Raw genomic sequence first — 12,843 nt, 5'->3', positions numbered from 1 at the left:
TGTTCCTATGGTACCACTCTCCAGGGGCTGCTTTGTTGTATATTTCCCTCTAGGCTCTGTTCTGTGTACTTGCTCCTAACATGGTTGAGCTTTTACTGTTACAATTTTGCATCCTGCTCATTAAAAAACATTGAACATACAGGCATTTTACCCCCAGTCACTGGAATTGTTTTTACCATTGTTATAAGATAAACCGCAGAAATCTAAAAGGTCCACTTAGAACAAATGTTTTATTTTGCCTTGTTTGACTTTTCAAGAATATGTCTTATCCTTGAAAAGGTTTCGGATCTGACAGAGAAGTTAGAAGAGAGGATGTATCAGATTTATAATCACCACAACGCGATTATTCAGGAAAAGCTGCAAGAGTTCACTCAGAAAATGGCAAAGATCAGCCATTTGGAAACAGAGCTCAAACAAGTCTGCCACACCGTGGAGACCGTGTACAAAGACTTGTGTGTCCAGTCTGAGGTAGGACTGAGGTTGTGGGGGGCACTGGGGCGGGGAAGACTGCCTGAGGAGGAAGGCTGTAGCAGCTAAGCTGAAAGTAAATGTGAACAGAAACCAGAAGTCAGCTCTGGCACCAACCCTAAACCCCACAGGGGCAACGAGAAGTGCAAAGGCCTGCAGTCTGTACTCCTGCCCTCTCATTTGTGGTCTTGTGCTCCCTGTAATAGGATGCATCTGCACTGACACGCCAAGGAGCTAACTATAGTGGTGGTAACCGAAAGGACAGAGTCCCTTGCACCTGCCAGGCAGAGACCATCCCTCTGCCTCTAGCCCTACAGCCCTGACAAAGCAGTGCCTAGTCCAGGGTTATTTATTACAGGAGAGCTGTAAGGCTTGCACACGGGCCTGACTGCTCTAGGGGAAAAACCGCACCGCGTCCCAGTGACCCATAGTTCCCAGACCTGCTGGTTTCTGTTTTGTCTGAAACTACTTCTCAGGTGGTTACAAGTAAAGGTGGCCTGACAGTGGGGGGTTGGACTTGCAGATGCTTTATTATTCTCTCTTACTCTTGTTCTGCTCCACACCCAGCGTAAGGCCCTACCCCTCAGAAAAGGGAGGGTCAGAGGGCACAGAGTAAACTCCTGGTGTGCGGGGGTTTGCTTTGTCAGACGTTAGGTTGCTTCAAATGTCATTTTCGTTCTCTCTCCTACTCCCCCTCAAGTGAAGCTTCTTTTCCAAGGCAAATGGGGTCACTGTCATTCAGATAAAAATGGACTGAGAATCTCTGTACAGAGAAGTCCATCTTCTTTTTAAGCAGTACATTTGAATGACTTAAAAAGGGAAATTTTGATATTTAAAGGTCAGCAATCCCTCATTTCCCACCATAAAAAGTTGGTTCCTTTTGAAAGTTCAGGGCTATCCCCCACCTCTCTGACAGTACTCATAGCACAGCGTCCCCCAGGCGTCTCTCTGGAAAGGGGCTTCAGAAGTCTCCAGGCCCCTGGTGAAGTGTGTTCATTTGCCAGCTGTGAATGCCTGAATTCCTGTGATTGCCCTTCCCAGAATCAGCGCGTGAATGTCATGTGTACCTGAACATGATAAATACAGAGTCAGTTTGGAGTTTTAACAACTCACAACTTCCTTTTAAAGTCAATCTTCCAGGCTGCTAGCGTGGAAGAAGAACAGACCCACAAAGACAGTGAATGCTGAAGCCAGGAAATTCGCCTCCTACTGACAGCAACTGCGAGAAGGCTCAGAGGCCACCGTTTGGGCCCCACTGAGGAAGTTGGTTTTTCACAGTTCTGTAATGCATATTGGCAAAGCCCAGGGCTCCTTCTGCTAGATGCCAAAATCCAGTAAGTCTAGCCTTGCTGTGGGCCCAGCCGTGGCATTCCCCACACATGGCAAATTTGTCTCACCCCAGCACAGTTGATTAAATGTTACATTTTCATCCAAGCATTGTTTCCTTCCCACAGAAGCTAAAAGAACTGATTAGCTATGTGGAAACAGGTCAGAGCCTTCCTTACACACAAGAGGGATGGGAAAGCAAACACAGCAAATCAGTCGCTTGCCACAACTGATTTCCCACCTCCTGAAGCCCGTCTGCCCCAGAGTGTCCCACCTCACAGCCCCCATGTCTGTGTAACCCCTCACAGCCTTCAATGCCCCTCCAACTTGTGCTCTTATTTGCTCTTCCTCAGCTTCTGGGGGCCAAAGGCAGAGATTATCACCTCCCTTTTATAGAGTAAAATAACTCCATTTACTTCCTAAAACACACACCTGACCCTATCCTTCCCCTGTGTAAAACCACCTGAAGTCCTTTTTTGCTATTTTGCAGTCCTCAGGGTCATTCCCACACCTTTGATTCCTACTCCACTGTCCTCCCTCTTGCTGTTTCTGTAATGTCCCATCCAGCTGCCCAACAGAGGCAAGATTCTGGGCTGTGGGACCTCCCCCAGGCTTAATTCTGTAGTCTTCAGGAGATGCAGGGATGGCGCCGGCTCATGCACAGCCACAGCCATCCTCTCTGCCTGGAAGCTGTCGCCTTCTCTCCTCGGGGAGTTCCTTCCTATGTCTCCCTCAGGGCCTAACGTAGCTTCACTTTCTTCCTAAGAGGTCCAATGCCTGTCTCCTCTTAGGTCTCCCTCTATTTCTGTGTGACTCACACCTGTAATTTTTTTCTTTTTAGTTGTCTTTTTACACAACTGTCTTCCCGCAAGGCAAGGGCTCTGAACTCCAGTGTGAGTCACAACCAGGGTGAGGTCTGAATGCCAAGTTTGCAATCGATTTACCGTTTTTTCTTTTAACCTACAATGGAGTGATAATCCCTGGGTCTAGCTTCACTCTCACTTCCTTGCTGGTGGGAATGCCCAAGGAGGGCATCGAGTCTCAGAAACATCCTCATCTCGAGCATTGTGGGAAAAAGGACTGGGCTGCAGTGGGCTGTGAACACCAGGAATGGCCTGCCCTGGGCCTCCACAGGCTCGGCAAGCACTTTACTTCAGCTGTCCCAGTGGGAGGCACTCCAGATGAGGACCAGAGGGGTGTGACTTGCCTAAGGTCACATTGCCAGTAGGTGACAACTGGCGATAGGACTAAGCCTGCTGCCCCCAAGCGCTCCTCGCCACCCATGTTCCCCAGACATGAGGCCCCTGCAACCCACCACCCTAGGGATCTGGTCCTACCTTCATAGGTGTTCACTGCCTCCAAGTTCATGGTGTGTCGAATCACATGGTACTCATCAGAAATCCCATTACCCCCCAGCATGTCTCGAGCCTGGCGGGCGATGTCTAGGGCTTTCCCACAGTTATTCCTCTTCAGCAGAGAGACCATCTCTGGAGTGTCCCTGGTTGTGAAACATACAGGCAACAACAAAAGACTACAGAGAGCTGACCTACCTCCAGGCAGACAGGTATCCCATGCCCTGGGCAAACCCAGCCAGGGAGGATTCCCATATCATAGAGTCACTGCAGCAGACACCGAGTTCCCAAGCTGAGTGGCCAGGAGAGCCATCCCTAGCCTGGCTCACCAAGGCCAAGAAGGAGAGAAGGGGCGGGTCTCAAGGGGCCACCAGGTGGGAAGGACCACTCTCCCCAGGGTCAGCACCCCTTATGCCCAGGAGGGGACTGAGATTCTCCTGCCACAGCTGTCTCCCCTTTCCCCCACCTCACACCCAGCCCCTATACTTGTCTTGATCCTTCAAGCGGCCAAGCTGCAGGCAGGCATGAAGACCCAGTGTGATCTCAGTGAGCATGTCTGCCAGTTTCTTCTGGATCAGTTGGTTCCTCGCTAATGGGACACCAAACTGGATCCTAAACGGGCAAGATATGGGTAAGGATGAGAGGGAGGCCCATACCCCAGTCTCCCTCCCAGTGCCCTACTCTCCAGGAAGCCTTCCCAAGCTGCCCAAGCCCCCTCGCGGTATCGTTCACTCAGTTCCCAATTGTTGGCAAGGACTTTATTGGCCATTTCATAGACGAAATAACAGGTCTGGTGGGCAGGGGGTAGGAAATCACTGGTGGGATAAGAAATGGCACTCAAGCACCCCACTTCTGGCAGCCCCCACTCACCTGTCCATGGTATACTGCCGGGCCGTGTGCAAACAGAACTCAGCAGCTCCAAGCACACCCCACGTGATGCCATACCGTGCGTTGTTTAGACAGCCAAAGGCACTCTGGAGGGTTGAGAAGGAGGCCTCAGTCCAGAACCACCTCTGAGTAACATGCAGTCAGTGTAAGCAGGAGGACTTGGGGCAGCTGTTACGGATCACACAGGGCCCTGCATATCAGGCCTTGTCAGTTCCTGCTCACTCCTGATTTACACACAGTTCTACTCAGCTCAGGATGTGGCTTTGAGATTATCACATGCGTGTCAATCAAAGGACTAGGCTTGTCCAGGCCCATCTGTGACCTGGACAGAGAGCCTGTATAAGCAAGATGGCTACCAAAATGGGGCCATTTTTCAGCATATCAGTGGTGAGCCTGAGCCTCAACAGTCACTACTGTGTGGGCTCCACAAGCACAGGGCTTACCCAAGACAGGTGCACCAGCAGCTGACCCGACACCAGTTCCCTGCTCACCCCCAGGCCAGATGCATTGGGCAGCACATTCTCCTCTGGCACCTCCACACCATCCATGATGATCATGCCGGTGGCCGAGGCCCGCAGGGAGAACTTGCCCTCAATCTTGGGGGCCGAGAGGCCCTGCATCCCTTTCTCCAGGAGGAAGCCCCGAATGCGGCTATCTTCACACCGAGCCCACACCACGAAGAGGTCGGCCACAGGCGAGTTGGTGATCCTGGGAGTGGGACAGGGCAGTGAAGGGTCTGGCTACCACTCCCCACCTGCCCACCCACCTGCTCAACCCCAGCCTTCTCACCAAGTCTTGGCCCCATTAAGGGTATAGCTCTTGCTGGATGGGTTGTGGCGGGCTCTGGCCTCCATGCTGCCAGGATCACTCCCATGGTTGGGCTCTGTGAGCCCAAAGCAGCCCAGGAGCTCCCCCTTGGCTGCAGGGACAAGGCAGGTCACTGGGGCTGGTGGGGTAAGGAATGGCCCACATTTATCCCTTCAACTAAAATTTGTCCCAAGCCAGGCCCTGGGACCAAGGCAGATGGGGCCTTGCCCTCATGGCACCCCCATGGTGGGGGAGACAGGCCCTTCCAGGCCATAGTCACAATGCTATGATCAGGAGGGGCTCCAGGGAAGTCAGGAAGGAATTGGCTAAACTGTGTTTTCAGGGCAGTGAAAAGGAGTTAAGCAAGGAGATGGTGTGTGGAAGTGTGCCCAGCAGAGGGAACACGATGTGCAAAGGCCCAGGGGTATGTTTGGTGAATTCAAGTAACTGAACATGGCTACGGAGTAGCGGGCAACAGAATGGCCAGAGAGGAAGTGGAAAGGTTAGCAGAGGGCAGATCACTTGGGGCCTTGTGGACCCAGTAAGGAAGTTAAGACTTTAAACTTTGGACTGGGATCACAAAAAGGTTTTAAGCCTGGAAACAAATCAGGAGGGAGATGATGGTGGCAAGAAAATGGGAGATTCAGGAAACACCTAGGAAGTAAGGGCTGGTGAAAGATCGGATGTCGGGGTGAAGCCCAGGGTATGGCCGGGGGCCTGGGTGGGTATAGGTACTATCCTTAAGGTGGGGACAGAGAGCAGGCCCTGGAGATAGCCCCACCCCTGAGTTCCAAACCATGGGGACTGTCTACCTTCCACCAGGCCCCCTGGACAGCTGCTCACCCAGCCGGGGCAAGTACTTCTGCCGTTGCTCCTCACTGCCGTAGGTGTAGATAGGGTGCATGACGAGTGAGGACTGGACGCTCACTGCAGACCTGTAGCCACTGTCCACCCGCTCCAGCTCTCGGGCCAGGAGCCCATAAGCCACAGATGAAACCCCAGCACAGCCATATCCTAGTGGGATTAGGAGAGGTAGGACAAAGAAAGCCCTGCCCACCTAGGAGCAGTGACTCCTGGGGCCCAAGAGACTAAGCTAGATAGTGGCACCCAAAGAGGGGGCCCTAAGTTGGTCCTACTTGAGAGCTCATTCATTTCATCTGCACAGCCACTTTTAGTGGGAAGGTTAATAGCCTTACTTCTCAGACTGGGAAACCGTAGCTCAGAGACGGGTGGGCCGGACTTTTCAGGACATAGTGGGGGTTGCAGAGTGTGGAGAGAAGCTTGACTCTACCTTTGATGGTGGGCCCCAGCACGCCCAGTTCCCCCATCTCTGAGATGATCTCCCGATGAAAAACTGTCAAGGGACAGATGCCTGAGTTCAGGCCCAGCTCTAGTGCACCGGAGCTCCCAGCCCCAGGGCAGAGGGGCCCAGAAGCCTGGCTAGAGCTGGCAGAGTTGGTGTGCCTGGTGAGGGGTGTTCCACCCCAGCAAGAAGGGGAGCCCCAGGGTGCACACCCGCCTGCCCATCCAGGCACCTTCTTTGCGATTGGCCAGCAGGATAAGGGGCATCAGGCGCTCCTGGCAGTAGGTCCGGAAGGTGTCCCTGATGAGGATTTCATCTGCTGTCAGCTGCTCCTCTAGAACAAGCGGGTCCCGCCAGTCAAACTCTGGACGCGAGGCTAGAAAGTGGGGATGTGGGCTCAGTCTTGCTCCGGTTCCGCAGGGACAGGAAACTCACTACCTCAGTGCTACTGACTCTGGGCACGGCCCCGCCTTCCCGCGCGTGCAGCGCTCGGATTCTAGGACAGGGCCCACCCGGAGCAGGCTGGCAGACAGGTGGACAGGGCTGCAGACGCACGGCGTTATGAGGAGTTTATCTTACATTTGGCCGGTCGGTTCTGTGTCTTCCCGTTCTTTTCTGCAAACACAGAACAGGACAGTCCCCCGAGGAAAGTCCTGAGCCACCAATTCCTCCCTCCCTACATCACCCCCGGGCTGCACGGACCTGTAGGCGCCGCCGCCGAGCCCCACAAGCGCAGAACTCGCAGGCCGGGACGGCGGCTCAGCAGCCGCGCGGAGGCGCCTCTCAAGGCCATGCGGGCAGCGGAACAAGCACAGCCCACCTGGAGAAGATGGGGTCGTCAAAGCGGAGCGGCTCCCCGTCCCACCTCTTCCCCAGCCCCCCGGCCCCTGGCGCCCACTCCCTACCCGGAGTCCGGGGGCTCACTGCTAAGGCCTCAGTACAAAGAAGCCCTTTGACCTCAGGCAGCAATGGGAGGGGCGGAGACTTCTCATTGGTTTTCCCTAGGAACCGGCACCTCCACGGTTCTGCCTTTTAAAGCGGCCATGGCAACCCCGTCCCTGCAGGCCGGCGTCCTCAGGCAAAAGAATGCTGACTTCTTTAAGAGGCAAAACAAAAAAGGGGCGGAAGATCAGTATGCCTACCTGATTGGCCAGACAAGTTCCTGCTCTGACTGGCCCTTCGAGGGGGCTTGCCTGATTCCTGGTTGGCCGGTTGCAGGGAGGGGGCCTGTACTGGGCGCGGGGCGGGGCTCCCGGTGTTAAGTTAGAATGTTGAGGCTCTAGGGAAATGAGTCTCGGTGAGTCTCGGAAACTAGGAGGACAGGCCTCAGGGTCTCCGCTACGGGGTGCTGGGGGTGAGGTGCAATGGATGGGCAATCCCAATATAGCCCCCACCTGACAGTCTGTCCCAGGAAGCACGTGTAGCTGCGTGAGTGATTGCGTGTGACACTGTGTCTGTGTGTGTGATTGTGCCTGAGTGTGTATCTGTATCGGGTAGGATTGACTGTGTGTCTGTGACGTGTGACGCTATGGGGCTATGACGGTGTATCTGTGTGACAGTGTAGGTTGGATTTTGCCTGAGAGATTATGTGTCTCTGTAGGATTATGTTTCTCTAGGGGGTTATGTGACTGTCTTCATGTCGCATGTCTGTTTTGGGGATTGACTGTGTGTTATATGAGTCTAAGTATGTGTGTCTGTGTGACAGAGTGTAATTGTCATAGTAATTGTGAGTTTGTGTGATCCTGTTAATAGTTGTGAGTTTTTATGGATATGCCCAACATTCATCTGTCACTTTGTCATACTGGGGTGGCTTGCATGTTGCTGTGATGCTGGAAGCTATGCCACCAGTATCTCAAATACCAGCAGGGTCACCCATGATGGACCTGTTTCAATGGAGTCCAGACTAAGGCACACTAGGAAGAAGGACCTGGCAGTCTACTTCCAAAAAAATTGGCCAGTGAAAACCTTATGAATAGCAGTGGAGCATTGTCTCATATAGCACCAGAAGATGAGCCCCTCAGGTTGGAAAGCACTCAAAATATGACTGGGGAAGAGCTGTCTCCTCAAAGTAGAGTCAACTTTAATGATATGGATGGAGTCGAGCTTTCAGGATCTTCATTTCCTGATGTGGCATAACTCAAAATTAGAATAAACAGCTGCAAACATCCATTAATAATCAGAACATGGACTGTACGAAGTATGAACCTAGGAAAATTGGAAGTTGTCAAAAATGAAATGGAACACATAAGCATCGATATCCTAGACATTAGTGAGCTGAAATGGACTGGTACTGGCCATTCGAATTGGACAATCATATGGTATATTATGCTGACAAATTGAAGAGGAATGGTATCACATTCATTGTCAAAAAGAACATCTCAATATCTATCCTGAAGTACAACACAGTCAGTGATAAGATAATATCCATATCCCTACAAGGAAGACCAGTTAATATGGCTCTTATCCAAATTTCCACACCAACCACTAATGCCAAAGATGAAGAACTTGAAGATTTTTATCAACTTCTGTAGTTTGAAATTGATCAAACATGCAGTTAAGATACATTGATATTTGTTGGTGAATTGAACTTGAGAGTTAGAAAGAAAGACGAAGGATGGGTACTTTGGAAAATATGGCCTTGGTGATAGATCTGGCGGAGGAGATTGCATGATAAAGTTTTGCCAGGCAAATGACTTATTTGTTGCAAATGCCTTTTTTTTTTTTTAACAACATAAACAATCACTACATACACATGGACTTCACCAGGTGAAATACACAGGAATCAAATCGACTGCCTCTGTGGAAAAAGATAATGGAGAAGCTCAATATCATCAGTTAGAACAAGGCCAGGGGCTGAATGAGGAACAGACCATCAATTCCTGATGTGTAAGTTCAAGTAGAAGCTGAAAACAATTCGACAAGTGCCAAAATATGACCTTGAGTGTATCCCACCCAAATTTGGGGACCATCTCAAGAAATAGATTTGACACATTGAACACTAATGACCAAAGGCCAGATGACTGGTGGAATGACATCAAAGGCATCATAAAGAAAGAAAACAAAAGGTCACTAAAAAGACAGGCAAGAAAGAAAAGACCAAAATGGATGTCAGAAGAGACTCTGAAAATTGCTCTTGGATGAAAGAGTAGCTAAAACAAATAGAAGAAATGATGAAGTAAAAGAGCTGAACAGAAGATTTCAAAGGGAGGCTCGAGAAGGCAAAGTAATATTATAATGAAAAGTGCAAAAACCTAGAGTTAGAAAACCAAAAGAGAAGAACGTGCTTTGCATTCCTCAAGATGAAAGAACTGAAGAAAAAAATTCAAGCCTCGAGCTGCAATTTTGAAGGAATCTCTGGGCAAAATATTGAACCACACAGAAAGCATCAAAAGCAATTGGAAGGAATGCACAGAATCACTACACCAAAAAAAAAAAAAATAGGTCAATGTTCAATCATTTCAGGAGGTAGGATATGATTAAGAACCAATGGTACTGAGGGAAGAAGTCCAAGCTTCACTGAAAGCATTGGTGAATAACAAGGCTCCAGGAATTGACAGAATACCAACTGAGATGTTTCGACAAATAGATACACCGCTGGAAGTGTACACTCATCTATGCCAAGAAATTTGGAAGACAGCTACCTGGCCAACTAACTGGAAGAGATCCATATTTGTCCCCATTCCAAAGAAAGGTGATCTAACAGAATACGAAAGTTATCAAACAATATCATTAATATCACATGCAAGTAAAATTTTGCTGAAGATCACTCAAAAGCGGCTGCAGCAATACATCGACAAGGAACTGCCAGAGAAATTCAATCCAGATTCAGAAGAGGACATGGGAACGAGGGATATCATTGTTGACGTCAGATGGATCTTGGCTGAAAGCAGAGAATACCAGAAAGAGGTTTACCTCTGTTTTATTGACTATGCAAAGGCATTTGATTGTGTGGATCATAACAAATTAGCTATAATATTGCAAGGAATGAGAATTCCAGAACACTTAATTGTGCTCATGTGGAACCTGTATATAGACCAAGAAGCAGTCATTTGAACAGAACAAGGGGATACTGTGTGGTTTAAAATTAAGAAAGGTGTGGGTCAGGGTTGTATCCTTTCACCATACTTATTCAATCTGTATGCTGAGCAAATAATCTGAGAAGCCTGACTATATGAAGAAGAACACAGCATCAAGATTGGAGGAAGATTCATTAATAATGTGTGGTATGCAGATGACAAAACCTTGCTTGCTTGATGAAAGCAAAGAGGACTTGAAGGACTTACTGATGAAGGTCAAAGACTACAGCCTTCAGTTGGATTACACCTCAACATAAAGAAAGCCAAAATCCTCACAACTGGACCAATAATCAACATCATGATAAATGGTGAAGAGATTGATGTTGTCAACAATTTTATGTTTGGATCCACAATCAACGCCCATGGAAGCAGCAGTCAAGAAATCTAATGACGTACTGCATTAGGCAAATCTGCTGCAAAAGAGCTCTTTAAAATGTTGAAAAGCAAAGATGTCACTTTGAGGGCTAAGGTGCACCTGACCCAATCTATGGTATTTTCAGTCACCTATTAAAAAATAATAATAATAAAATAAAATAATTTTTTTTATTAGACATGAGAAAGCTGGATAATGAGTAAGGAAGACTAAAGAAGAATTGATGCCTTTGAATTATGGTGTTGGCGAAGAATATTGACTATACCATGGACTGCCAGAAAAAAGAACAAATCTGTCTTGGAAGAAGTACAGACAGAAGGCTCCCTAGACGAGAGGATGGTGAAATTTCGTCTAGTGTTCTTCGGACATGTTATCAGGAGGGACCAGTCCCTGGAGAAGGACATCATGCTTGGTAAAGTAGAGCGTCAGCGAAAAACAGGAAGACCCTCAACAGAATGGGTTGACACAGTGACTGCAACAATGGGCTCAAACATAGCGAAGATCATGAGGATGGTGAAGGACTGGGCGGTGTTTCCTTCTGTTGTACTTAGGGTTGCTATGAGCCAGCACCAACTGGAAGACACCTAACAACAACTGGAAGGCACCTAAAAACAACATGGATGTATCTCTGTGTTTATGTTCTATATCAGTACATGATTGTGTCTATATGGTTGCAAGAGTGTTTGTATTGTGACTGTGCGTGTTTATATGTCTGATGACTACAAATGGCTGTGTGCCTGTGACTTTGTGACTGTAATTGTGGCTGTATGTCTGTGTTTTTTTGTCTGTGTAATTGTAAATTTGTGTGCTGGTATTCTGTGTGATTGTGTGTGTGGCACTGTGTGTATCCCCGTTTCACTGGTTTTGTGTGTGTCACTGTTCTTTGTGATAGTGTTGTTCTTGTTAGGTGCTGTGGAATAGGTTCTGATTCATAGCAACCCTATGTACAACAGAACGAAACACCGCCCAGTCCTGCATCATCCTCAAAATCGTTATGTTTGAGCACGTTGTTGCAGCCACTGTGTCAATCCATCTCATTGAGGATTTTCCTCTTTTTTGCCGATCCTCTACTTTACCAAGCATGATGTCCTTCTCCAGAGTGGCCCCTCCTGACAACATGTCCAAAGTACGTGAAACAAAGTCTTGCCATCTTAGCTCCCAAGGAGCACTCTGGCTGTATTGCTTCCAAGACAGACTAGTTCGTTCTTCTGGAGGCCCTTGGTATTTTCAATATTCTTTGCCAACACCATAATTCAAAGGCATCAATCCTTTGGTCTTCCTTATTCATTGTCCAGGTTTCCCATGCATATGAGGCGATTGAAAATATAATGGCTTGCGTTAGTGCCCTTTAGTCCTCATTGGACATCTTTGCTTTTTAACACTTCAAAGAGGTCTTTTGCAGCAGATTTGCCCAATGCAACGCCTCTTTTGATTTTTTGACAGCTGCTTCCATGGGTGTTGATTGTGGATCCAAGTAAAATGAAATTGTCATGGATTGGATTATGTCCCCCCAAAAATGTGTGTATCAATTTGGCTGGGCCATGATCCCCAGTATTGTGGTTGTCCTCCATTTTGTGATTGTAATTTTATGTTAAAGAAGATTAGGGTGGGATTTTAACACCCTTACTCAGGTCATATCCCTGGTCCATTTCCCTGGGGTATGACTGGCACCACCTTTTATCTTACAAGAGATAAAAGGAAAGGGATCAAGCAGAGAGTTGGCTGATCTCGTGCCACAAAGAAAGTGCTGCTGGAAGCAGAGCGCGTCCTTTGGACCCAGGGTCCCTGCACCAAGAAGCTCCTCGTCCAGGGGAAGATTGATGAGAAGGTTGACAGAGAAAGCCATCACCTGGAGTTGATGCCCGGAATTTGGACTTTTAGTCTACTTTACTGTGAAGAAATAAATCTCTCTTTGTTAAAGCCATCCACTTGTGGTATTTCTGTTATAGAAGCACTAGATGACTAACACAGAAATTCTTGACAATGTCAACCTTTTCTCCATTTATCATGGTGTTGCTTATTGGTCCAGTTGTGAGGATTTTTGTTTTCTTTATGTTGAGATATAATCTATACTGAAGGGTATAGTCTTTGATCTTCATCAGTAAGTGCTTCAAGTCCTCCTCACTTTCAAAAAGCAAGGTTGTGTCATCTGCATATCACAAGTTGTTAATGAATCTTCCTCCAAACTCGATGCTGTGTTCTTCTTCGTATAGTCAGGCTTCTCAGATTATTTGCTCAGCATACAGATTG

The 12,843-nt window shown here is 48.4% G+C and overlaps 1 protein-coding gene across 4 annotated transcripts; it reads right to left on the bottom strand.

Annotated features, from left to right (window-relative positions):
* Window positions 1–202: 202 nt before the first annotated feature.
* GCDH (glutaryl-CoA dehydrogenase) lies at window positions 203–7,218 on the bottom strand. Of its 4 annotated transcripts, XM_003413342.4 has the most exons (12): window positions 7,050–7,215; window positions 6,847–6,964; window positions 6,724–6,759; window positions 6,377–6,520; window positions 6,133–6,195; window positions 5,685–5,855; window positions 4,824–4,953; window positions 4,526–4,742; window positions 4,017–4,120; window positions 3,633–3,758; window positions 3,132–3,292; window positions 203–1,535 (listed from the first exon to the last, which is right to left on the bottom strand). In XM_003413342.4, the coding sequence occupies exons 2-12, from the start codon at window positions 6,935–6,937 to the stop codon at window positions 1,462–1,464; spliced, it is 1,317 nt and encodes a 438-aa protein (XP_003413390.1). In that variant the 5' UTR covers window positions 6,938–6,964; window positions 7,050–7,215; the 3' UTR covers window positions 203–1,461. The 4 variants fall into 4 exon arrangements, with proteins under 4 accessions (XP_003413390.1, XP_010591584.1, XP_023408106.1 ...); XM_010593282.3 differs by lacking the exon at window positions 6,133–6,195 and having other exon boundaries at window positions 7,050–7,217; XM_023552338.2 differs by lacking the exon at window positions 6,724–6,759.
* Window positions 7,219–12,843: the final 5,625 nt, after the last annotated feature.

Source organism: Loxodonta africana, chromosome 3, assembly GCF_030014295.1.
Source record: "Loxodonta africana isolate mLoxAfr1 chromosome 3, mLoxAfr1.hap2, whole genome shotgun sequence".
Lineage (NCBI taxonomy): Eukaryota > Metazoa > Chordata > Mammalia > Proboscidea > Elephantidae > Loxodonta > Loxodonta africana.
The sequence above is the reverse complement of the archived record's forward strand: the minus strand, read 5'-3'. Positions and strand labels throughout refer to the sequence as shown.

Bases quoted from the DNA above. Each gene is read 5' to 3' on its own strand.
- GCDH (XM_003413342.4), bottom strand. From the start codon at position 6,937: ATGGCCTTGAGAGGCGCCTCCGCGCGGCTGCTGAGCCGCCGTCCCGGC. The intron at 6,760-6,846 runs GTCCGTGCAGCC...CTGTGTTTGCAG, and splicing joins CTCGGCGGCGGCGCCTACAG to AAAAGAACGGGAAGACACAG. The intron at 1,536-3,131 runs GTAGGACCAGAT...TATCATGTTCAG, and splicing joins GGCAGTGAACACCTATGAAG to GTACACATGACATTCACGCG.